General features: G+C 43.2%; 1 protein-coding gene across 3 annotated transcripts in view; it reads left to right on the top strand.

Moving 5' to 3' along the window:
- The window catches only part of LOC147378055 (aldehyde oxidase 1), a 71,716-nt gene extending 45,578 nt beyond the window's left edge, over positions 1 to 26,138 (top strand). Inside the window, exons 23-36 of one of the 3 annotated variants that reach the window (XR_015144223.1) lie at positions 1,086 to 1,173; positions 2,186 to 2,428; positions 4,863 to 4,949; positions 5,776 to 5,967; positions 7,711 to 7,938; positions 12,810 to 12,905; positions 14,805 to 14,933; positions 15,621 to 15,695; positions 17,568 to 17,620; positions 20,753 to 20,867; positions 21,624 to 21,689; positions 23,831 to 24,019; positions 24,530 to 24,697; positions 25,582 to 26,138. Coding sequence is in view for 1 of the 3 variants with exons in the window: in XM_086346714.1 (XP_086202840.1) it covers positions 1,086 to 1,173; positions 4,863 to 4,949; positions 5,776 to 5,967; positions 7,711 to 7,938; positions 12,810 to 12,905; positions 14,805 to 14,933; positions 15,621 to 15,695; positions 17,568 to 17,620; positions 20,753 to 20,867; positions 21,624 to 21,689; positions 23,831 to 24,019; positions 24,530 to 24,697; positions 25,582 to 25,632 (1,537 nt within the window). In the remaining 2 variants the exon portion in view is untranslated. Of the gene's footprint in view, positions 1 to 1,085; positions 1,174 to 2,185; positions 2,429 to 4,143; positions 4,950 to 5,775; positions 5,968 to 7,710; positions 7,939 to 12,809; positions 12,906 to 14,804; positions 14,934 to 15,620; positions 15,696 to 17,567; positions 17,621 to 20,752; positions 20,868 to 21,623; positions 21,690 to 23,830; positions 24,020 to 24,529; positions 24,698 to 25,581 lie in introns of all 3 variants that reach the window. The other 2 variants (XR_015144233.1, XM_086346714.1) reach the window with 2 other exon arrangements.
- The last annotated feature ends 437 nt before the right edge of the window (positions 26,139 to 26,575 follow it).

Below are 26,575 nucleotides of genomic sequence, written 5' to 3'. Positions count from 1 at the left end.
TATAGGTCAATTCTTCTGTCCCATGACACACGAAGACTTTGATTCCAGACCTGCCCTGTCAGGGAGTACTTGGCAGTCAGACACCTCCTGAATTCCTCCATTTGTTCAGTTCAGTTCAGTCTCTCAGTTGTGTCCGACTCTGCGACTCTATGGACTGCACCACATGAGGCTTCCCTGTCCATCACCAAATCCCGGAGCCTACTCAAACTCATGTCCATTGCGTCGGTGATGTCATCCAACCATCTTATCCTCTGTCGTCCCCTTCCCCTCCTGCCTTCAATCCTTCCCAGCATCAGGGTCTTTTCCACTGAGTTAGTTCTTTGCATCAGGTGACCAAAGTATTGAAGTTTCAGCTTCAGCATCAGTCCTTCCAATGAATATTCAGGACTGATCTCCTTTAGGATGGACTGGGTGGATCTCCTTGCAGTCCAAGGAACTCTAAAGAGTCTTCTCCAACACCACAGTTCAGAAGCATCAATTCTTTGGTGCTCAGATTTCTTTATAGTCCAACTCTCACAACCATACATGATTACTGGAAAAACCATAGCTTTGACTAGACAGACTTTGTTGGCAAAGTAATATTTCTGCTTTTTAATATGCTGTCTAGGTTGGTCATAGTTTTTCTTCCAAGGAGCAAGCATCTTTCAATTTCATGGCTGCAGTCACCATCTGCTGTGATTTTGGAGGCCAAAAAAATAGTCTGTCACTGTTTCCATTGTTTCCCCATCTATTTGCCAAGAAGTGATGGGACCCAGATACCATGCCTCCATTTGTAACCATCTCTAATGTGGCCCTAGGACTGTTTGCCCATCACGGAGGTTGTCGTCACAGTGGGAAACCACTCCAAAGCAATACCCTAGAGCCCCTCCCATGAGTAGTGATTGCCAGGCGCCGTTCCCTGACCCAGAGGAGGGGAAGCCATGGTGTCTGCCTGAGAATCGCACAGCTGGGCTCAGGGGGGTCACTCTGTTTTCTGTGATGTGTGTGGCTTGCACTCGGGCTCCCATTAGGAGTTCCATAAACACTGGATAATTCCAATTTGGTAAAAGAGTTTGCTTCTCCTGATTCTTTTTCTTCTGTGTTAGGCATGGTCGTCCAGTCCGCTGCATTCTGGAACGAGGAGAAGACATATTAATAACTGGAGGCCGCCACCCTTACCTTGGAAAGTATAAAGTGAGTTGAGGTGGGGGTGGGGGGCTTTATGTTGAAATATAACATTGCAGAAAGGCAGAGGGCAGCATCTGGCTACTCTCTAATGGGGATTAACAAGGAGCAAATCAACAAACTGTGCTTCAACTTTCTCTTCCTCGTGCTCACTATTACTGGCTGGTTCAGTGAAGCTTTTCTGCTTTGCCCAAAGATGTCAGTTTGTAAAAAAATTACTAGCTGGTAATTGACTGCTACAGAGTGCAAAACTGGAAACATAGGAGTATGTACATGCTTCCATGAAAGTAACTGATAATCACACTATTCCCACATTTTTATATGTGGGAGGTAAAAATAGAGTAATTTCCATAACAGTAACGTTATGGTAAAGAATGGTAAAGATTCTGCCTGCAATGCAGGAGACCCGGGTTCAATCCCTTGGAGAAGGGAATGGCTACGCACTCCCGTATTCTTGTCTGGAGAATTCCGTGGACAGAGGAGCCTGGCAGGCTACAGTCCATGGGTTCTTAATGAGCCGAACACAACTGAACGACTAACACACTTTTCATTTTGGTTAAACTCTGTCCCAGAAATTCCTAATTCTTAGAAAAATTTCCATAGCAGAAAATAAGTATTCTTTTGCTTCATAAAAATAAGTTTACTTGTCAGAGTGGGCTAACTGAAAACTCCTAGGGACTTAGACCTTTTTTGTGTTAATTATTGCTCAAGTAACAGCCCAGTGCAATCATTGGAGGGTGGGAGTAAGGGGAGAAGAGAGAACTCTGCTGCTCATTCATAGACTCAATCATTTTTTATCTAACAACACCACCATCATCCCCTCAGATTTAAATCTACTAAATTAAATAAAATTTAAAATTCAGTTCCACAGTTGCATTAACTGTATTTCAAGTGCTCAGAAACCACCTATGGCTAGTGGCCGCCATATTGGACACGTAGATAGAGAACACTGCCATCGTCACAGGAAGTTCCATCAGGTAGCACTGATCTAAATACTCTTTGTCTTCCCCTGGCTTTTCAGCAAAGGATGGAAGACAAGGGAAAGGAAGAGAGGGGGAACAGAAGCATCATATGGGAGATGTTTTAAGCACCAGGCCTGGAAGAGTTGGTCCTTTCCTTAATCAACACATTAATGGCCAGAACTTTGCCACCTACCTGCAAGGGAGGATGGGAAATGTAGTCTTCCAATGTGCCCAGGATGAAAGACAGCAGGATTTGTTAAACACATTGCATCATTTCTAGCACAACTAGTACCTGTTAGAAGGTAATGAATGGATCTTTTTCAACTTATATTCACCCTAAGCTATATTTTGAATTTGGTTTAGTTCAATTGAAATTAATTGAGGAAAACTTTGTCCTAAAGGAGATATCATTTTAGTAGTTGAGGGAGAAATAAGACTTATACATATGAAATCATTATGAAAGCATAATAATCTCATGTTAAAACTATGGGGAGAGATGAGTATGGGCTGGAGTGTATACAGGATACTTCTTAGAGAAGGTGAAATATAAATGACCTTTAAGAATGGGTGGGCAGAAAGAAGTTGTACCAGGTGGTGGGACAGTAGCAGCATAAAAGCAGAGGTGAGTTACATGTGGCATGATTATTAGGAACAGGAGTAAGGGGAGAAGGGGAATCAGAACCCCAGAGTGCTTACTGAAAAGTAGTAGAAAGTAAGATGAGTTGGGTTAGGTGATAACAGTTTCAGAGTGACCTGAGAATCCCAGGATGCAGGTTTAAACTTGATCTCATAAAGATTGAGACTGAGTAGATCCTTGACCAGTCAAGTGTCATAGCCAAACATGAGCGTTTTGGGGGGGAAATATGATGGCACTGGGCAGGATGGCTTAGGGAGGCAAGAGGATGAAGGCAGGCAGACCACCAGGAGGCAACTGATGTGTTCAGACATGAAGCAGTTGGGGTCTGAGCTGTGACAGTAAGATGTGGAAAGAGATGGGTCCCAGAGCTATTAGGGTATAAAATAAAATAGAATTTGGTGACAGACTTAGCAAAACATAATGGAGAAAAACAACCACAAGCATGACTCAGAGGTTTCTAGAAGAAAGAGCCAAGTTGGAGGAGGAAACAGTCTAGAGGGACAGTGATGAGTTTATTTGTATATTTCAGAAAGAAGTGACCATGGGATATTGTTGTGGGAATGTCCTTCATCGATATGGGACTCTACTGAAAAGACTGGATTATAATTATAGAAACTGTCAGCATAGTGGTGATTAAGACCATGAGAAAATGGTCTAATGGAGGGTGGTGTGAGGATAGGAGATGATATTAATAGTATTTATAATAATATTAGTAGTCATTTATATTTAGGAATGAAGAAGGCAATGGCACCCCACTCGAGTACTCTTGCCTGGAAAATCCCATGGATGGAGGAGCCTGGTAGGCTGCAGTCCATGGGGTCGCTAGGAGTTGGGCACGACTGAGTGAATTCACTTTCACTTTTCACTTTCATGCATTGGAGAAGGAAATGGCAACCCACTCCAGTGTTCTTGCCTGGAGAATCCCAGGGACAGAGGGGCTTAATGGGCTGCTGTCTATGGGGTCGCAGAGTCAGACACGATTGAAGTGACTTAGCAGCAACAGCATATTTAGAAACTTGCTAGGTTTCAGTCACTTACCTGTGATTTTCTGCATTACCTTATTTACTGCCATGTCACAGATAGTCAGAGAGGTTATATAACTTGCTTGAGATCATAGAGTGGGTTTTGTGGCAGAACCAGGACTCAAGCTTAAACTGCTAAATTCATAGTTCATGCCCTTGACTTTGGTTTGAATTTGGTCCCATTCAACAAAAATCATTAAAATGAACTTTACTAAGTTCAGAAACATTGAATACATTTTAAAAGCAAGGAAGATATTTATTTAAAAGACCTCTAGCAGCACCAAATACTGCTGAGAGTTGTGATGAAATTGGGCCCTATATGAGAAAAATGTGTGGAGTATTAAAACATTATGTGCAGGACACCACATTTCGAGATTACAAGATCACTGACTCTGGGGGAGAAGGTTTTGGTGGAAATATGAGGATGGAAGCTAGAATACCAAGAACTAATGGCGAAAATGAGAGGTCAAGAAATATGCAGTTGATTTGGAGAAGACTGAACGGTAGTGACGGGTTAAACGAGGGGGTTTGCTTTTGCTTTTATATCTTTCTCTACCCTTTCTTTTCATTATTATTACTTTTACTTTTTACTATCTTGACCATTTTTATGTGGTTTTGATTTGCATTTCCCTAGTTATTTGTGATGCTGAACATGTTTCCATGTGCTTATTACACATTTTGTATATATTCTTTGGAGAAATGTCTATTCAAGTTGTTTGTCTACTTTGTAAACAAGTTGTTTGGGGTTTCTTGTTGTTGAGTTGTAAGAGTTCTTTATACATCCCAGATATTAACCCCTTATCATATCCATGGCTTGCAAATATTTTCTTCCATTCTCTGGATTGCCTTTTCACTCTGTTGACTGTGTCCTTTGATATGTGGAAGTTTTGAATTTTGATGTAGTCCAATGTATCTCTTTTTCTTTTGTTGCCTATACACTTTTGGTGTCTTATCCAAGAAAATGTCAAATCCAATGTCATAAAAAATGTTCATCGATATGTAGAGGGTTCACCAGTGACAAAGTACACTTTAGAGAGACTTTGCACCCAGGATCAAAGGTCCATTCTCTTTCCCCAGGCTGGATTCATGAATGATGGCAGAATCTTGGCTCTGGATATGGAGCATTATAACAATGCAGGTGCCTTCCTGGATGAGTCATTATTTGTAAGTGTTTTAATGAGCAAATGCACATTCTGGAAAGTTTTACGTAAAATGATTTAATTAAGAAAAATGTTCAATGGTTAAATGATATTTAATTATAAAAGCCTAAATATTCTCATTGCCAGGAGCAAGTAGCCACATGTTACTTACTGGTGCCCCCACTGTGACCCCAGAGATATTGGCTAAATCTACATCTGTGTGTTATCTCCGTGTTTCCCAAATTTTAGAGCTCTTTTCCCAAATGCAAGTGTTAGACCTTAGCCTTGACCCTATTGATATTTTAAACTGGATAATTCTTTGTAGTAGGGGCTGCCCTGTGCATTATAAGATATCTAGCAATATCATTGACCTCCACCCAGTACGTGTCAGTGGCTCAGCTACCCTCCAGACTTAACAACCAGAAATATTCTGAACACTGGCGAATGTCCCAGGGAGGAAGACGGAGAAATTGCCCCTGGTTGAGAACCAATGCATTAGATCAAATATCATTTTTTTTCCATTTTTCAAGGTATCTTATTCACTACATTCTGTAGACTGAGTCAATGAATGCTTCAAAGGCTTTGGAAAGTTTTAAAACCTGGCCGGTGGGGGAGATGCATTAGCTCTAATATGAAAATTTAAAAATAACTTTAAAAGAAAAATTATTCAAATCCTTAAAAACCATTTTACAGCAAAAATGCATTTAATTTGAGACATGGGTCAAAGTTAGTGTGTTTGATATGATACAGAGAAGGTCGTTCATTTCTGGCTTGGTTTTGGTCTGAGGTCTCAGGATGGTAAAACAGGCCCAGAAGGTTGAGGATCTCATGTCAACTCTGGATTTCCACAGGTAATAGAGATGGGACTTCTGAAACTGGAAAATGCCTACAAGTTTCCCAACCTGCGCTGCCGGGGGTGGGCGTGCAGAACCAACCTTCCATCCAACACAGCTTTGCGAGGGTTTGGCTTTCCCCAGGCAGGGCTGATCACTGAAGCCTGTATCACAGAAGTGGCAGCCAAATGTGGGTTGCCCCCTGAGAAGGTAATGCTGAATTTGTCTCACAAAAGATAGTGAATTTTAGAGGTGGGAGGGCCATTGGAGGTCTTCATGTTGAGGAATTTGAGGTCCACGGGGGCTACATGATTTGCTGGAGTTAACCCAGCTGACTGGTTAATACAGAGCAGGACTCTAGAGTTCAGGGGTCCTTGTCTTACTCAGGTTCCTCCTCCGAAGTCATGGGAGAAGGTACTGAGGCATGAACACTGGATTCATTGGTAGTGAGAAGTCTCTATTGGTTGGGGGTATAATTGCTACCAACAAGTTCTGTCAAAGCCTTCTTTCCTCGCTTCCTTAACATCTCAGGCAGCTGTCATTTGAGTCATTTCAATTACTTAAATGGTCTTCTTTAGGTTCTGTAAGTCTTGGGCCAATATTCATTCATGTGCAAGCTCAGTTCCGTTTCCAGGATCCTGGCGTGGCGTTAGGGTGGGAAGATGGTGCGCTCTCTGCCCCCTTCACCTCCCCTGTGCCTTCTGCTCAGGTGTTGGGCAGGGAGGAGGAGGAGAACCAGGGCAAACAGACAGCATTTCTGCCACTGGCTTCTCCCAGTAAGCTCTCTGTCCTCTTCTTGGTTAGTTGAGGCCACTCTTTGAGTATATCTTTGAGCCCATCTCTGGGCTCCCTTTCTGCCAGCTCTCTTAGAAATGGACAGTTCCCTGTGAGGATTAAATTTCCAACTGATCCTCAGCTGACACCTCACCTCATCCCTGAAGCCCCTGCCTCCTTGCCCGCTGCTGCATGGAAAGCCCAGGTCTCCAGTGCATCCATCTCCTCCTACCCTCCCCCAGCCCAGCACTAGAGTCTGGGTCCATAGGCAGAAGCCATCATCTTTCTGTTTTGAACTTGTGGGGAGCCCTTAACCCTCCCTTCCTGGCCATCTCACCACAGCCTCTTTGCCAGATATTCTGGCACATTGGTAGCCCTCAGAGGAGGATCAGCAAATGACCTCCCTTCATCCCCAGGGAATATCGAGGGGCGAGGAGCCATCCTTGAAAACATCACCTCCTCTCAACAGCTCACTAACATCCAGTTCTCCTTTTATAATGATCTGGGAATTTGGGGAGGGGAAGATGGGAAGAAGGTAGGTCTGTAATGGCTCCTGTCAGCTTGGAGAGTGACCAGCCCTAATTGCTGAGAATGTTGTCAGCGGGGAATGTGAGGCACTTGACCTTTTGTTCTCAAAAACTGGTGACTAACAGCCTTCGTTGCCAGTTCAGATCTGGGAATTCAGAAAGAATTCTACTCAGTGCTTCAGACATCCTGAGATAGAATTTTTTTTTATTGGATTTTCATCCTAATTATAAGTTTTAGTTAAACAAACTTTATATTTTCATGTTTGAAAGTGTATGGTCTTCTCTTGCCAAAGCATCTGGAAAATACAAATCATGTAGATCATGTAGGCTGTAAATTAAACTCAGCATTGCCTTTCAACAGATACTCACATGTACACCTAGAATTAAAGAGTCTACAGCATGTCTAGACTGTATTGAGTTATATAAGAAGCATAAAGAAAGGAGTCCTTCCTTTGAACTTACACAAGAGCAGCTTCAAAAGCATTTAAGTGCCTACACATTAGGTAGAAGGTCTGAGTAGAGGAAGAAGGGAATTTTGAGCTCAGTTTGGGTTTTCTAGAATGAGCAGAATTTGATTAGAAGGACAATGGGTGGAAGAGACTATGTCGGCTGAGTGCCTCCTCAACCCTTTTAATTCCCTTCTCTTTTGTAGGTCCGAATGATAAACATGTATAAGGAAATTGATCAAACACCCTACAAACAGGAGATTAATACCAAGAACCTGACCCAGTGTTGGAAAGAATGCATGGCCACGTCTTCCTACACCCTAAGGAAAGCAGCGGTGGAGAAATTCAACTCGGAGAATTACTGGAAGAAGAAGGGGCTGGCAATGGTCCCCCTGAAGTATCCTATTGGCCTTGGATCAGTTGCTGCTGGTCAGGTCAGTTCTTCAAACAGACAAATCCAAAAGCGTTGAGGAAACTTTCCATGAAGGTGGATATGGTTGTACTCTGTAGTTGTTAAACTTCTCCAGAGTGGTACTCTGTCCAATAGGTTTTTCTCTAGAGGAGATAAGAGCTGCTTTGCCTACTGCACTAGGATGGTGACAAGCATTCTTGCTAGGAAATTGGAAGACCTGGCATCTACTCTAGGCCCTGGCTTTAAACAGGTGAATCAGCTCACCCCAGATCACTTAATATAAAACAAGCATGGGGACCACCCACTTCCTAGGTGGCACTAGTGGTAAAGAATCCACCTGCCAATGGAGGAGCTGCAGGAGACTCCGGTTTGACCCCTGGGTCAGGAAGATCCCCTGGAGAAGGGCACAGCAACACACTCTGGTATTCTTGCCTGAAGAATCCCATGGACAGGGGAGCCTGGTGGGCTAGAGTCCATAGGGTCACAAAGAGTTGGACACCAGTAACCCCTAAGACTCCTCTTCAGTACTCTGATTCTGTGAGGTAGAAACAGGAAGTGAAGTAAAAACAGGAAACTGCAGGGCACTCAGTTCCCCTCCCCTTTTTGGTGGTGCTCAGTCGCTAAGTCATGTCTGACTCTTTGCGACCCCATGGACTGAAGCACACCAGGCTTCCCTGTTTGAGCAAACTCCCTATCTCCTGTAGTTTGTTCAAATTCATGTCCATTGATGATGGTGATGCCATCCAACCGTCTCATCCTCTGTCGCCACCTTCTCCTCTTGCCCTTAATCTTTCCCAGCATCAGGATCTTTTCCAGTGAGTCAACTTTTCCCATCAGGTGGCCAAAATATTGGAGTTTCAGCTTCAGCATCAGTCCTTCCAATGAATATTCAGGGTTGATTTCCTTTAGGATTGACTGGTTTGATCTCCTTGTTTTCCAAGGGACTCTCAGTCTTCTCCATCACCACAGTTTGAAAACACCAATTCTTTGGCACTCAGCCTTCCAACTCTCACATCTGTACATGACTACTGGAAAAACCATAGCTTTGATAGATGGACCCTTGTCGGCAAAGTGATGTCTCTGCTTTTTAATACACTGTCTACATTTGTCATAGCTTTCCTTCCAAGGCACAAGTGTCTTTTAATTTCGTGACTGTAGTCACAATCAGCAGTGATTTTGGCTGCCATTACTTAATATCTGCCCTCCATAGGAGGTTAGGTCTGTCTCATTTCCCTTATCAGAAATTTCTAAAAAAAAAAAAGATTTAAAAAATAACAACAATTACTGAGCACCTACTATGTTGTAAGTTTTTAGATTTTTATTTCATTCAGCCTTAAGGGAAACCTATAAGATTTGTAGCTTTACTTTAATGATGAGAAGCTGAGGCTCCGAGAGCTTCAATAACTTACCCAAAGTCCCACAGCTGATGAGAAAGGTGGAATCTGGGCTAGAACTCAGGTCTCAGAGGCCCCATAAGCTGTGCTTTGTCAGCTACATCAAGCTCTCCACCGTCACACCGCCACCCCCTCCCATCCACATTCCCATTAGCACCTTCTGATGGGAACTGAAGTGGGATTCAGCTCAGTTGGGAAAAAATCAGACAACTGCCAGCAGTACAGTTGCATCCTCAAAGGCTTCTGAGAAGCTCCGCTGGCCTCCCCCATCCCCTCCCATCCTTCCCTGAAAACCAGCTTATGTGCTTAAAACATTAAATCAGCTGGATCATGGAGGTGCACTGAGGAGTTTGGGATCAGACAGGCTGCTTCCTGGAAGCTGTACACTGAAAGCCTCTGTTCTGAAGAAAACCAAACAGAAGAGGGAACTGGAGCCCCTTCTGTATATGCGGCCCTTGGTGGAGTGATTTGCAATTTCCCACTTGATTTAACCGCTGTCTCCTTTCTGTTGGCTGGTGTGGTTTTGTTTCATAGAAGGCAGAGCTGAAGCCCACGAGGTTCACCATCTTGCCCAAGGACATCCAACTAGCGAGTGGTAGAACCAAGACTTGACTTCAGGACTGTGCTCCCAACAGCTGAGGGTATCCAACACCCCTCACCTACATTTATTTATTTCCTAGATGGGGGCACTGAAGCACACACAGTATCTAATGAACCTCTGTATTCCCAGTGCCTATATATGGCACCTGGCACAGAAACGGGGACTGTTTGTTCGCTCAGTCGTGTCTGACTCTTTCCGACCCCATGGACTGTAGCCCGTCAGGCTTCTCTGCCCATGGCATTCTCCAGGCAAGAATACTGGAGTGGGTTGCCATTCCCTCCTCCAGGGGATCTTCCCAACCCAGGGATCAAGCCCAGGTCTCCTGCATCTCCAGGCAGATTCTTTCCCACTGAGCCACCAGGGAAGCCCACCTGGCACAGAGGCAGAACTCAAATGTTTGAAAGGCTGAGACACTTTGGGAACCTGTGGGATTACCTGAGTACACATCTTACCAGCATGAGTAGTCCTTGGTGGATGGCTTAAGTTTCACAGACTAGGTTCCCAGCTGATATTGGACAGCCATCTGTTCCCGTACGCCAGTTGTGCTGATTTCATAGATATAGCTTGGCGGAATTATCTTTGTGGCACTCACAATGAACCAGCTGGTGGTGCTGCTCAGCTGAACCAAATTTGATATTTTAAGTGGCCCAAGAAGACTACAGCAGCACATGGGACAAATTACTCAGCCATCTCAGATAGAAAGGCTGCCCTGCCCACGGGGTCACACAGGGAAGAAATGCAGAGTCCTCTGTAATTGTTGCTCAGTCACATGTACCAGCTACAAATGTCACCCACGAGCAACTTCTGAATTGCTTGCAGAGCCAAGGAGGCCAAATAGAGAATTTACAAGCTTGAGGAACAGCTTGAATGGCCATACCGTTGCCAACTCATTCATCAAACTTTAATGGAGGTTCTATGTTACTCTGCACAGGTGCCTTAGGACACGGGGCTTTCCTTTCAGGGGTTTTTACATTCCATCAGAGTACAGAGAAGTGTCACAGAGTGGAGTCCAGGAGCAGCCACTGCAGCTGGCAACCCTGTCTAGTGCTCAAGCCCCCAGGGAAGCCTGCGCTGGCCACTCTATAGAGGATATCATTCCTTATCTTTATTGTTTTGAGAATAAATGGCCAGGAGCCCAAGACAGTGTTTCCAGGACTGACCCGTCAACAGACAGTAAAACCTGCTCTGTTGTGTCTCCCCATGATTATTATGACAATGATGCCTTTCCTAAGGTTCTAAGTTTCTCCCTTGGGCAGTGAGTGTATGTGCCTTTGTCCTCAGAGAAGGTGCTCCTGTGTCCCCATTTCCTGTGTACATCCCTCGGCTGCTGACCAGGTGGACAGAGCACACGTTCACCGTCAAAGTGCCTGACTTGGAATAATGGTGGTTTCTGAGCATTGTTCACTGGAGTAGTGTGAACCTTCAGATGCCAACAAAGAGGCAGTTCTCCAGGTGGCCCATGGCCCACAGTTGGCTATAAAAGTCCTTCTGGTGGGCAAAGAATCCATCTAGGAATACAGGCCTTTCCTTGGGCATATCCGGTGATTGACATGCAATTTGTCAACTTTCACTTTTGACCAGGCTTGTTTAGAGTGGTAGAGGACCCACCTGCCAGTGCAGGAGACATAAGAGATGTGGGTTCAATCCCTGGGTCAGGAAGATTCCCTGGAAGAGGGCATGGCAACCCACTCCAGTATTCTTGCCTGGAGAATCCCCATAAACAGAGGAGCCTGGTGGGCTACAGTCCATGGGGTCGCAAAGAGTTGGACATGACTGAAGCGAATTAGCACACACCCATGAGTAATGCAAGGTTTACTAAAATTTTAGCTTCATTAAATGGAAATTAGCTTGTTACCAGAATTTTCTGAAGACTTGCCTTTACAAAGCCCAGATCATTATACCACTCTGCTTAGAAGCTTAGATATTAAGAAATCTAGCTGGTAGCTTTTAGTGACACCTCCCCCCCGCCGCCCCCCGCCTCCCCAGCTGACCCTGGAAGCAGCTGCAAAGGTGTGCCTTGTAGGCCTCCTGAACCACAATGGAACCACAAGAAGCATTTTCTCTAGGACCTGTGGCTGTGAGTATTGCTGTTATCACTGGAGACTCAGAGAAAAGAAGCCTTTCACATTTTTTGCAGTCTCTTGGGATTTCTCAGTCTCCCAAGCCATCTCCATAGCCCCTAGTGTAGCACAAGCAGACTTGGCAAGACGGCACATTCCTATTGATTGTAAAATATCCTTAGCTTAGAGCCTGGGTGTTCTGATTCTGTGTTAGCTGTTTGTTTCCTTCTGTATCCCTGTGGGCAGCTCTGCAGTTAGATAATATTACTTCCAAGTTCTTTTCCAGCTCTAAAGCCCTGTAATTCTGAGCCAAGATGATTGCAGGCAGGCTCAGCACATTTTGTAGCAAAAAAAGTAATATCTATCTGCCCCATCTTATTTTGATTTTTATTTTTGCTTCTCTATTACACACCTACAACTGTAGAGATATGTGTTCACGTAAACAAGTCTTTCCCTTCTCCCCCAAACAATCTATATATGATTTTGCATTTAAAACAGATGGCCTCTCCCTCAAAACCCCCAAACTTAGATTATTGTTCCACCTTGGGTCAGAGGGATCTTTGAAGGTACCAGGGCCTCAATTGCCCTCCAGAGGAAATAGTAGCGTAAGCAGCATAAACCTGCCCCAGAGTCACAGCCATCCAGCGACAGGCTGGCCCTGCCCTGCACGGCTTGCCCTGGCTCTGCTCAGCGCGATGGGGGAGGTGCCTGTGTGTATTGCGGCAGAGATGGAAAGGAGGGGTTACTTCCCAGGGGAAATATCTTCTATTTGATAAGATATATGATAATATCAATCAAAAAGATCTTGACAATTGTTTTTTTTTTTTTTTTTGCTTAGGCTGCTGCCCTGGTTCACATTTATCTGGATGGGTCTGTGCTGGTGACTCACGGTGGAATTGAAATGGGGCAGGGGGTCCACACTAAAATGATTCAGGTAAGAATGCAAGTCATTGGATGAAGCTAGATGTGTGCTTGTGGATATGTGTATAAGGGAGAAACAAGGGGTGTACATTTTCTATTCCAAAATAAAAAGGATAGGAGACTTTAACTTTGATTGCTTCAACTACTAAGCTCTTCACAGAAACTGGGTAAGCAAGCCAGTTCTGTAACTGACCCTACTAAAAGAATGTGGCAGAATAGGCTGTGGTTGTCTTATTGCTAAAGAAGGTTGTAGATCATTTGCTGCTTTCCTTTGAATGTATTAACAAATGTGTTGGGGTTTCTTTTCTTTTTTTTTTTGAGACTTTGCTGAGAAATAAAAAGATGTGTAAATTCTGATGCATTGCATTATTTTTCGCCATTTTTATAGTAGGACTCTGAACAACTGGTGATATAAAGCACATTTGATAATTTTAACCAAACTATCACTTTTCTTTTGGCTCAATTATTTTAGAATAAGTTTTAGCTGTTTCTATTTTGATAATCATTATAATATTACAGATTATAAAACATTTGAAAAGCAAACTTTTTTTTTAAACCCTGCACACTTTAACCACTTAGCAGTAATCACTGTTATGTGGTTTTTCAAGACTTTTTTTCTTTTTCAATGACTTTGACTTTTCTTTTTCAAAAAACCACAAGCACTCTGTTTGCATAATTTTGTATCTTGGTTTTTTTCCACCTATCTTGATACAGAACAAGCATTTCCTCCTGTCATTAAGAATTTTTTGCAATCATAATTTTTAATGTTGCATGTGGATGTATGTATAATTCACTTAACCATCCCCAACTGTTAAATACTCTAGTGGACACTTTTGTCCATAAGCCTATGATCAAATCAATGACTGTTTTTTAAAATAAGTTCTCAGGAGTGGAATTACTGGGTCACAGAATAAGCCTTAAATCATTTGGCACTTATTACCAAATCGTTTTCCAGAAAGTATCCATCATATTATACCACTAGCCAACATTCTATGTTATGGACTGTTAAAAAAAAAAAAAAACCTAGATAATGTGATAGATGAAATTACCTCATTATTGCTTTAATTTGCACTTTTCTGATTATAGGGGTGCTGATTATATATTTTCTTTCATGTTATCACTTGCTTGAGAATTTTCTGGTCATTGCTTTTTCCCTCTCTGAGGTGAGACTTAAGTGTTTTCCGTACTGAGCCACCAGAAACCTGTCTGTTCTAAGCCTATACGCTTTGTGCAGGCAGTCTTCTGAGAGCCAGTGGCGGGGAGGGCTCTGTATACTTATGCCGTTGCCCTAGTTGTTGGCAAACTCTACTAAGCCATACTGCTAGTGGGAAAGACAATCTGGGACCAGCTGAGACTAGTAGTATGATTTTCGCTCCATCACTGAACACAAAGGAAGAACGTAACAGCCAGCAAAGTCCTTATGTTGGCCAATGGCACTGGCACCATTTACTCCTGGGATCTCGAGTGGGCACTGTTGCTTTAACAAGGCCATTGTCCTTTCTCTTTCTGGAGCATCTCCAGAAATCTGGATAAAGCATCTCCTCTCTGATGAAGTCAGCTTTGCTAGAACTGTGCAGCCTGCAGAGGTGTAAGAGAGGCCTCAAAGGTGTTGATTTCATGATGATGGAGATATAAAGCATTTCCTCCTGCCTTAACTTTGGAGGGCTCACCTCCTCTATAGGGTGCTTTTGTGCTAAAGAAAGTCAACGAAGAAGAAAGTGTGTTCAGGGCTGCAGGGGCCAGACCAGCTGCAGGGTTTTAGACAAGAGCGACTTCTTGTGGCTGGAGGGACTCATGGTCCTGTCACTGGTCTCTGCTGGGTGTGGAGGGCTTCACATACATGCTACCATGGGGTATATGCACAGGTCTATGCCTAACCAAAGAAAAGTGAAAGATCTCTTCCAAAATCCAGGTGGCGAGTCGTGAGTTAAGGATGCCACTGTCCAGTATCCACCTCCGGGGAACAAGCACAGAAACCATCCCTAATACAAATCCCTCTGGAGGTTCCGTAGTGGCTGATCTCAACGGGTTGGCAGTAAAGGTAAAAATCATTCAGTGGGGCCTAGATCATAAATTCCATCAAGGCTGGAGCTCAGGAGATGTTGAGAATCCATCCAGTTCTTGTCTCCTTCCCACCCCCTCTTGGGGAAAACAGCCTTCCCCCAGGTTGGGGGCTCAATCAGTGTTCAGCACTGGCCACTCTCCCGAGTGGAAGATGCCACCCCTTTTCCCCCTCACTCCTGACAACTCACTGCTCCCCACGTCCTAATCCATTCTGCTTAGAAATCTCCCTTTCTGGTTCCAGGTAGCAGTATCATGGCTGCTTTGGTTCAAACTCATGCCTCTTGCCAGATAGCAAGGCTCTGTCTGTCCACCCCAGTTTCATTGCCTTTCACTCGCTTCCTGCAGGCAGAGAAAGCTTCCCCACAGAATAAATCTGCCCACTCTGTGCTTACAAATGGTGGCCAGTAGTTTGCCAACAGTTTTTCTATTAAGTTCTGAGCTCTCAACAGGGCTGTACAAGTCTCCCATCCTAGGTGGTCTGTCTTTAAGACTAGCTCGTGCTTCACCCCTACCCCCATGAGACTTTTCTCATCACCTCTTACAGGTTGGTCTCTTCCTTCTCCATGTTCCATGGGCCTCTTAAATAAGCCTATGTAAGGTCACTTATCATGGGGTTTTGAAGTTGGTGTTTATGATCATAATTTTAACTGAAAAATATCCCTAGGATGCTTGTCAGACTCTTCTGAAACGCCTTAAACCCATCATCAGCAAGAATCCCAAAGGCACTTGGAAAGATTGGGTAAGAATTACTGTTTCTGTGTGTAATGTTAGAAAAAAAAGTAGAGAGAGTGAGAGAGAAATATGTGAGTCAAATATCAGTGGAAAGGGCACATTAAAAGGTATTACACTTATATGATGATCGAGGCCTTTGGCTTTTGGCTCACAGCATGTGGAAATCTTATCATAGGATGATGGCAGAACTCCTGCTTCTGAGACAATTCTCTGTTAGAGAACAGAAAGTTCCTCTTGTTTTAAGCGAGAATTAATATTTCTTCCTAAGGAATCTAGGTATTTTCTTGATAATAGCTATCAATCTATCTGTTCTCTTTTGTTGCTGCTGCTGCTAAGTCTCTTCAGTCGTGTCTGACTCTGTGCGACCTCATAGACGGCAGCACATCAGGCTCCACTGTCCCTGGGATTCTCCAGGCAAGAACACTGGAGTGGGTTGCCATTTCCTTCTCCAATGCATGAAAGTGAAAAGTAAAAGTAAAGTCGCTCAGTCGTGTCCGACTCTTTGTGACCCCATGGACTGCAGCCTACCAGGCTCCTCCGTCCATGGGATTTTCCAGGCAAGAGTACTGGAGTGGGGTGCCATTGCCTTCTCTGCTGTTCTCTTTTGGGGGGGTTCTATTGTTCCTAAAATTGGAAGATAATACCACAGTCACTCTGTAAAAGTAAAAGTCATATAAGCGCTCATTTAGAAAGAGAAAGCCGAGCCATTTGGGTATATATTCAACTGCTCCCTTTGATCTACTTACAATCTAGTTGGACAGGAAGACACATCCTAAAATCAACTAGGAAACTATTCAGAGTAATGGGTTTTAAAGTACCAGATGGTGTGGAATGGATACCCACTGAAGACTGGGTGTATTTGTCATACCGACAGTTCTAGAATGTTAAGTCACATTAAAGCACTGGTCTGGAGGAAATCACATTGGGAAATCTTACTTAGAAATGGTCCTGCTATTGCATAGAGTTAGGACTCATTCAGTAATTCATATTTATGAGCGCTCTCAATCCTTTCTGGGCCTCTTTATTTCTGCCCTCTGCCCAGTGCTGCCTGGGAGAGTCTGACTGGAGAAGGATGGAGTGCACGCAAGTTGCTCTTCCACCGTAATGGAGCGCTGCCCTCCATCCCATTTTCTTCTGTGATGGTTACACTTCTCACCTTTTTCTTTCTCAGACCTAAATTGCATCATTTTGTATCTTAGTCAGCTGTGTACACTGCAGAGTCAGGAGAACTTTAGGTGTAAATGGTACGATTTAGCAAGATTGTGCCCATCTCTAAGTCTACCATGGACAGTGAAAATGACAGTCGCTCCGTTGCTTCTGACTCTTTGAGGCCCCGTGGGCTACACCATCCGTGGAATTCTGCAGGCCAGAACACTGGAGTGGGTAACTGTTCCTTCTCCAGGGCATCTTCCAGCCCAGGGATTGAACCCAGGTCTCCTGCACTGCAGGCAGATTCTTTACCAGCTGAGCCACCAGAGAAGCCCAAATGGATACTTGATATTAAAATTGAACATCTGACCACCTTTGGTTTCCTGAAATGTTCCATGTTAATAGGCTAAGTCTTTCCAGGTGACTGGATGAAATTCTTCACAAACAGAACATGTGCTGGCAACAGTAGTCCAGTCTATAAGTGTAAAATACCATAAGAGTCATTTATTATGATGATATGCATTGAACAAATGCCGTTCCTATAAGCACTGAACCACAAATGACCTATAGAAGGTGGAAAATGCTGAAAGGAATAAATTAATGTTGGTCCTTCTGTGTTTTTACTCCTGATCGCTTTATTTAACACAAAGTAAAATTAAAATGTGAGTCTTGAGTGACTCTTACTTTAAACATCTTTACTGTATCACATTGTACTCTTTTTTTTTTCCAGGCACAGGCTGCCTTTAATGAAAGCATTAGTCTCTCAGCTACTGGATACTTCAGGTAAATAGTCCTTTTGATCATATGCTATGGAAAACAGCAGTAGTATTTTAAAGGAGAGTTTCATTTCTGTTTGTACTTTTGGCAAAAAATGATTTTGTACTTTCTGTTAACCCACTGTCATAAATAACTTTTAGCTGCTACTTAATCCAGATGTCAGAAAGCCTGAGGAAAAATAGACATACAAATAAAATACAGTTGAATCGATGATTCAAATCATTCAGTTCAGTTCAGTCGTTCAGTCGTGTCCGACTCTTTGCGACCCCGTGAACCGTACCACGCCAGGCCTCCCTGTCCGTCACCAACTCCCTGAGTCCACCCAAACCCATGTCCATTGTGTCAGTGATGCCATCCAACCATCTCATCCTCTGTTGTCCCCTTCTCCTCCTGCCCTCAATCTGTCCCAGGGTCTTTTCAAATGAGTCAGCTCTCTGCATCAGGTGGCCAAAGTTTTGGAGTTTCAGCTTCAACATCAGTCCCTCCAATGAACACCCAGGACTGATCTCCTTTAGGATGGACTGGCTGGATCTCCTTGCAGTCAAGGGGCTCTCATGAGTCTTCTCCAATACCACAGTTCAAAAGCATCAATTCTTTGGTGCTCAGCTTTCTTTATGGTCCAACTCTTACATCCATACATGACCACTGGAAAAACCGTAGCTTTGACTAGACGGACCTTTGTTGGCAAAGTGATGTCTCTGCTTTTTAATATGTTGTCTAGGTTGGTCATAACTTTCCTTCCAAAGAGCAAGCATCTTTTAATTTCATGGCTGCAGGCACCATCCACAGTGATTTTGGAGCCCAGAAAAATAAAGTCTGACACTGTTTCCACTGTTTCCCCATCTATTTGCCATGAAGTGATGGGAGTGGATGCCATGATCTTAGTTTTCTGAATGTTGGGAAAGCCAACTTTTTCACTCTCCTCTTTCACTTTCATCAAGAGGCTCTTTAGTTCTTCACTTTCTGCCATAAGGGTGATGTCATCTGCATATCTGAGGTTATTGATACTTCTCCCGGCAATCTTGATTCCAGCTTGTGCTTCTTCCAGCCCAGTGTTTCTCATGATGTACTCTGCATAGAAGTTAAATAAGCAGGATGACAATATACAGCCTTGATGTACTCCTTTTCCTATTTGGAACCAGTCTGTTGTTCCATGTCCAGTTCTAACTGTTGCTTCCTTACCTGCATATAGGTTTCTCAAGAGGCAGGTCAGGTGGTCTGGAATTCCCATCTCTTGAAGAATTTTCCACAGTTTATTGTGATCCACACAGCCAAAGGCTTTGGAATAGTCAATATAGCAGAAATAGATGTTTTTTGGAACTCTCCTGCTTTTTCAATGATTCAGCGGACGTTGGCAATTTGATCTCTGGTTCCTCTGCCTTTTTTAAAACCAGCTTGAATATCTGGAAGTTCATGGTTCATGTATTGCTGAACCCTAGCTTGGAGAATTTTGAGCATTACTTTACTAGTGTGTGAGATGAGTACAATTGTGTGGTAGTTTGAGCATTCTTTGGCATTGCCTTTCTTTGGGATTGGAATGAAAATTGACCTTTTCCAGTCCTGTGGCCACTGCTGAGTTTTCCAAATTTGCTGACATATGGAGTGCAGCACTTTCACAACATCATCTTTTAGGATTTGAAATAGCTCAACTGGAAAATCATCACTTCCACTAGCATTGTTCATAGTGATGCTTCCTAAGGCCCATCTGACTTCACATTCCAAGATGTCCAGCTCTAGGTGAGTGCGAGTGATCACACCTTCATCATTATCTGGGTCGTGAAGATCTTTTTTGTACAGTTTTTCTGTGTATTCTTGCCCCCTCTTCTTAATATCTTCTGCTTCTGTTAGGTCCATATCATTTCTGTCCTTTATTGAGCCCATCTTTGCATGAAATGTTCCCTTGGTATCTCTAATTTTCTTGAAGAGATCTCTAGTCTTTCCCGTTCTATTGTTTTCCTTTAATTCTTTGCATAGAACACTGAGGAAGGCTTTCTTATCTCTCCTTGCTATTCTTTGGAACTCTGCATTCAAATCGGTATATCTTTCCTTTTCTTTTTTGCCTTTCACCTCTCTTCTTTTCACAGCTATTTCTTACAAATAGGCATTACGCCTCCTCAGACAGCCATTTTGCTTTTTTGCATTTCTTTTTCTTCATAGTGGGACGTATGAAGAGTTCCCTGGTGGTTACCAAGGAAGGAGTGGTTGACATTGTGTTGAAAACTCACTGTGTCCCTTAAGAAATGAAGGAAAAGAGATGCAAATGCAATCTATAGTAAGATAAATACCGTTGTCTAGATTGGCAAAAAAATAAGAAATTTAACAGTATCTATGTGTTTGCTGTCAAGATGTGGAACAACTAGAACTCAGAAACTTTGGAAAGCAATCTATCAAATTATTTAATGGAGAGTGAAAGCCATCAGGAGGCAGAGAGATATAGAGAGTCGCACCTGATTGTCCCTCTTTGCCAGTTCTTGTGGGAGTCTGAGGGCACTGGCAGGGATAAGCCCCTCCAGGCTGGGAGGAGAGGAGGAGAGAAGAGTAGAAAGTACTGGTCAGCTGCTGGCCTATGCTTCTCTTCTACCATGACATTCATTTGGTGTCCTTAAAGAAGAATTGGGAACAGAGCAGTCCTTGGAGCCTGATGGAGAGACCAGAGTGCTGGCAAAGAATGAGAGCCAGGGGGCCTGACCCCACCTACAGAAGGCTGAATCCTCGGGCCAGAAAGAGACACCGAAAAGGGTGCACCTTTGATGTAGTATTTGGTGTAAAATCCAGCTGGAATTCCCCAAGCCTGATTACAACAGGATTACATGACCCTATATTAACCAAAAACAATAGGATGAATATCCAAATGATCAGCAGTTAACTGCCAAGCCTAGGGAGTTAGTGGTAGGGAGTGGTTTCCTGTTTTTATCGGACAAAGCAAGTTTAATAAGAAAGAAGTAAATATTTATTCATTCCACAGCTTTACTCCTTATATTATGTGCTGCACATCTTTGAATCACAAGTGTACTCCTCTCGTTTTTGCCAGGCGTGCAAATTGGGCACAGCTCCTCATGGGTCTGTTTAATTATTGTGGTCTGCAATGAAGCGGCTTGATCGTTTAACAACACTCCTCAAAAATTCTGTTTCCTCCAGGGGTTATGAGTCGAACATAAACTGGGAGACAGGCGAAGGCCACCCTTTCGAATACTTTGTTTATGGAGCAGCCTGTTCCGAGGTTGAGATAGACTGCCTGACAGGTGCTCATAAGGTCAGTACCAATTTGGGAAGGTCTTTGAGCTGAACTCTAGATCCATTTATTTTCCACATATTCCATCTGTCTGAGCACTAGAGAGGCACCACATAATTGGCTAAGGATAGTTTCTCTATATTACCAAAGGAAATAGGAGCTCAGCAATCACCTTGGTGCAATGGTTAGAAAGCAACTGGCAGCCTCTCTTCTTTATGTCCCTGCCCTCTTAAATGGGCACAGGTGTTCCCACCAGCCTGGCTGGGCCTGCTATCCTCTCCTCCTCTGTAGGTTATCAGAGAACTTTTGGTTACCAAGCTGTAATGTTAGATTTAGTCTCTCCTCTGCTCTAAAAATTCATAATCTAAAATGGCAGTTTTTGCTGATGAACCCTGAGTTCTTGATTCAGAAACTATCACCCAGCCAGCTGGACTGTTGAGGGCAGAGTGTGGTGGTGGCCAGGAAGTTTTGCAACAAGGATCAGGAGGGCCATAAACATTTCCTGTTTTCTGTGGGATGTGTTCTATTTGTTGTAGTGGATTCAACCGAATACGTTACATCCCTCAGCTGGAATCAAAGCCAAGTAAATATTTTCCTCTCCTGTTGTTTGCAAGAAAAAAAAAAAAAAGACTACTTAAGCTGCATGAGTCTTTATATAACTTTGAAGTTATACATAATAAACTGTGTTGCTTCTTTTTCCTGAAATATGTGTCTCAACTTTGTCTTCCCAAGTTGTATTCATCAAACTAAACATTTTTACTTGTTTTTAATTACTAGAACATCAGAACAGACATTGTCATGGATGTTGGCTACAGTATAAATCCAGCCCTTGACGTAGGCCAGGTATGTGGAACTAATGTTCCTCTCTCCTTGTTTGTAAAAGTCAACACTGCTGGAGGGTCTGCCAGGAAAACATTCCACTGGCTTACTCATCTTCTTTTTAAAAAATATATATTTATTTGTTTTCAATATTTTTGTGTGTGTTTATTTTTTAATATTTATTATTTGGCTGTTCCAGGTCTTAGTTGTAGCATGTAGGATCTTTAGTTGCAGCATGCAGGGTCTAGTTCCCTGACCAGGGAACAAACCTGGGTCCCCTGCATTGGGAGGGTGGAATCTCAGCTACTGGCCCAACCTAGAAGTCCCGATTCATCATCTTCTTGTGTGTGTGTGTGAATCACTCAGTAACGTCTGACTCTTTGCAACCCCATGGACTGTAGCCCACCAGGCTCCTCTGTCCATGGGATTTCCCAGGCAAGAATACTGGAGTGGATTGCATTTCCCTCTCCAAAGGATCTTCCTGACCCAGGGATCAAACCTGGGTCTCCTGGACTGCAGGTGGTCTCCTGCATTGCAGGTGGATTCTTTACCAACTGAGCTACTAGGGAAGCCCACCCATCATTTTCTTATTCTCTCCGTTTAGTCAGAATCTTTCTGTTCAGGACAGCCATAGCACTCAAACCTCTTATTGTTTAAAAAAAGGAAGAAAACAAAGGTGTTGTAGGTAGTTTTTGAAAAAATGTGCACTCTGTGACTGGGGAGCTTGAAAGAGCAGGACTGAGCCTAGAGGTAGCAGCATGAACCCCACGCCTGTGGGCTAGAAGTAGGATCCAGGACTTTGTGCTGAGTCCAGAGAAGGTGATGGGCTCTGGCTTCAGGGTTGAGATAGCAAACATCAGATAGTTACAGCACAGCTGCTGATGGGTAGCCTATTTTGCCCACAGATATTTTACAATTTAAATTTGAGATAATTAACAAGATTGAAAAATTACAAGCTGTTTAACATGAATTTTCACATGTCTAGCATCTCTTGGATACACAGAAAATTTGCCAACACTGGAGCTATCTTTCCATGAGGAAAAGTCTATTGGCTGCCTCTTTAGAGAGTCACATGCTCTCTGGAAGTTTCTCTCACTTTATCTACCTGCCTTGGCACCAGTGGGCTGTTCAGCTTCCTATTTCCAATAGAGAACGTAGTCTGAGGGACCCTCTGATTAGGACCTTGACAGGAAAGTGGGAAAAACTTATGGATTGGAGAAGTCAAAGCAGGCAAAGAATGAGCAGGAAGAGGTGTTCTGGGTAGGAGGAAAATGGAGGGAATTAACCTAAAGAAAGAGCTGAGATTCCACACACCTTGCGTTCAGGGCTGGCAGTGAGGATAAGCTGATGGCAGCAGTCACCTGTGTCATAGGGGCTGGATGCGAGGCTGGAGGTAGGGAGTGAAAGAGGATTATTTTGGTAGAAACCTCCCGAGACAGGCATTTCACTTAGCAGGTGGAAGGGACTTGGCCCGGGGAGCAGTCTGGAGTGTTAGGAAGACTGTTCTAACATTGTGGTAGAGAAGAACGTCTCTGCTAGTAGACAGAAGTGAGGATGGAGAAAATGTGGCTGCAGGAAGGAAGGAAGGGAAGAGAAGACCCAGAAATCAGAAACCTGCATGGAATGGTAATTTCATCCATGTGCTGACATCTAAGAGCTGGAGCCTTTTAAAGCTGTAAAGGAAGCTCAGGGAGCACACAGTTCAAACCCTTCATGTTACGATCGAAGAGACAGTCCAGAGATGTGAGGCCAGCCAGCTGATGAGCGAGGGGTAGGGGGTGAGCCGCCAGGGTTCCAGAGCTTTGAGAATCTCTCCTGGGGTGCTGAGGTCTATGGGCAAACTGTCAGAGAGGGTTTCACCTGCCTCATAGGCAGAAAAAAAATCAAGATGTTTGGGCTGCGGGCTCTCTGAGGGCTCTTCTGGAGCTGCAGCTTTAATGCCAGGCTGAGATTCAAACTCACATTCTTTGACTGAACTTAGCACTCAGAGAGATGTTCAGACATGCTCTAAAGTGAACTTGAAAGTAAGCTTTCAGAGACAGGCTCCAAAATATGCAAAGAACCCTCTTAAACTACATTTTTAAAATTCAGGCAAACAGCATGAAGTTGAAATGCTGCTATTGGCTGTATTTTCTCATATATGGAATTTTTCTTTTTTGCCTCAGATTGAAGGTGCGTTTATTCAAGGCATGGGACTTTATACAATAGAGGAACTGAATTATTCTCCTCAAGGTGTCCTGTACACCCGGGGCCCGAACCAGTATAAAATCCCTGCCATCTGTGACATCCCCATGGAGCTGCACATTTCTTTTTTGCCTCCCTCTGAAAACTCGAATACCCTGTATTCGTCTAAGGTAAGCTGTGCTCCATGAATAAATGAGTGTTTATCTGATACCTGTGCCGGGAGGGAGGGGCTACATTAATCTCTTGGTTGATTGGTTTTTGTTTTTTTTTTTCCTCGGAGTATAGGGGCAAAAGCCTGATTAAACATTTTAATTTTAAAGTAATTAAACATTATAAATTTCTTTAAAAATACTCCAAATTATGGACACAAGCTACTATTATCATCAGGTTGCATCTGATTTTTCATCTTCATGCCAGTAATCAGCATCATGCCTCTATCTGCTCTCTCCCTTTGGGGTCATTTCCTTCCACTGGAATCCTCAGAATATAAATACTGAGCTAAAAGAATGGATTAGTTTTTTAAAGGAAAAAGTTGCATATATAATATTTAATGTATACATACATGCACATGTGTATTCATAGATGTGCACGTACATGAGATACATACATTCATATATATATACACACATACAGAGAAAGAGAGAGAGAGTCATAATCTAGTTGACTTGTCTCCCTACCAGGGTCTGGGAGAGTCTGGGGTATTCCTGGGGTGCTCAGTGTTTTTCGCCATCCACGATGCAATAAGGGCAGCACGACAGGAGAGAGGCCTGCCTGGACCACTGAGGCTCAACAGCCCACTGACTCCAGAGAAGATTAGAATGGCCTGTGAAGACAAGTTCACAAAAATGGTACGTTCTGCTCCAACAAGTCTGAATTTTTTCCCCTGTCCTTGTAACTAAGTTTCGTTAGTCCACCATGGTGGTTTTCCATGGAAGAAAAGTTGACATGAATCTGAAGACAATTGAGTGAGGCAGCAGCCTGCCTGCAGTGGGGTCATTTCTACACCATTTAAAAAGAAAAGTTCAGTCTTCATTCAGCAATTGTATGCTCCTCCTTAGTTTTGTTCCCTTCCCAGGACACATTAGTCAGAAGTTCAGAAACTATGCTCTGATCCCAAGAAACCCAGGCCAAGAATATGGGCCACCCCAACATTCTTAACTTCCTCTACCCAAGCTATGGGAGTCTGTGCAGTTCCTGATCAGAACCCCAGAGAGGGAGGGATCCTTTCCCTCCCGCCAGTAGCAGGAATGCCTCCTGCAACACCCTGGTCAAGCAAACATCTCCACTCTCCGTGGGCATTTTCAGTGATGGGATTTTTAACTGTGGGAGGTCATGCCATTCAGAGTGACCCCTCTGACTATAAACACGTTATTCCTTAAATTGAGGGGAGAGCCCTGTACTATACAACCTCTCGTGATGGCTCTTCACGGTACCCCTTAAAGCTCTTCCAAAGCCCCGGGAATCACCTCTTCACTGTGGAGAAGCACAGACGCTGACTCCTCCTGTCCTCTTTTCCGCTTCAAGCCTGAGATGACTCTCCTGGCTGCCCTGCCCAGTCCGACCCTTGGTCCTCTCCTTGACTCCTCCATGTTTCTCATGCTGTGATGGTTGGCTCTCTCACTGTCCTGGTCACCCTCTGGGTGGTTTTTATCCTGTTTTATAATCTGCTCTTTTTCACATGTCATAAACATCTTCCAAGTTGCAAACATCCAAATTTGTCTTTTTATTCCAGATTCCAAGAGATGAACCTGGATCGTATGTTCCTTGGAGTGTACCCATATGAATCAAATACAAACCTCTGGTGAAGATGCGGGGATTCTTCCAACAAAGCAATCTATCCAGGCTCAGTGCTCTAGGGTGATAGGTCTGAAAGACAAATTTTCACAGTTCAGAAATCATTTCACAGAGTATTGCTTTTATAGGATGCTGATTTTAAATGTTCTAGTTAGAATCTGATAGATATGCTTAAGCAATTTAGAAACCATATTTTAAATGGCATAAATGCTAACTGATTTCCTCTACAATGATATTCTTTATTATTCTGTCCCTTACTTAGACCCATCCAGCTAAATAGAATGGAAGATGATGATTTGTATGTGATTCATAGTTGCCTTGCATCCACCAACAGAAATTATACTGTCTAGTAAAAGGCAATTTTCTAAATAATTTTATTAGTGTGAAATGTAAAGTTGTCATTTTCTTGTCCCCATTTGCTTTCCCCATCTGTTGTCAGAATGGATAGCAGGTACTATATGGAACCAAAAATAAAAACAGATAAATTGAACTTCATCAAAACTAAAAGCTTTGGTGCTTCAGAAGACACTTTGAGAAACTGAAAAGACGAACCACAGAATATGGGGAAATATTTGCAAATAATATGTCTGATAAAGATCTAGTGTGCAGAATATCAGAATATATTTTAAAACACTTGCAACACAATAATAAAAAGATAAATAACTCAAATTTTAAATGAGCAAAGGAATTAAATAGTCATTTCTCCAAAGATATCTAAATGGCCAATAAGCACATGAAAAGATGTTCAAACTCATCAGTCATGAAGAAAAAGGAAGTAAAAATCACAGTGAGGTATCATTTTACACCCACTAGGATGGCTGTAACCAACATGATGGATAATAGTACGTGTTGGCAAGGATGTGAAGCAACTGGAACTCTTATCCCTTGGCAGGAAGAATGAAAATGTACAGATCCTCTGGAAAATAGTTTGG

This window comes from Bos grunniens, chromosome 2 (assembly GCF_055505025.1).
Source record: "Bos grunniens cultivar Pamir isolate PY7600 chromosome 2, Bosgru_T2T1.0, whole genome shotgun sequence".
Lineage (NCBI taxonomy): Eukaryota > Metazoa > Chordata > Mammalia > Artiodactyla > Bovidae > Bos > Bos grunniens.
Note: the sequence above shows the minus strand (reverse complement) of the source record. Positions and strands in the feature narration are given on the sequence as shown.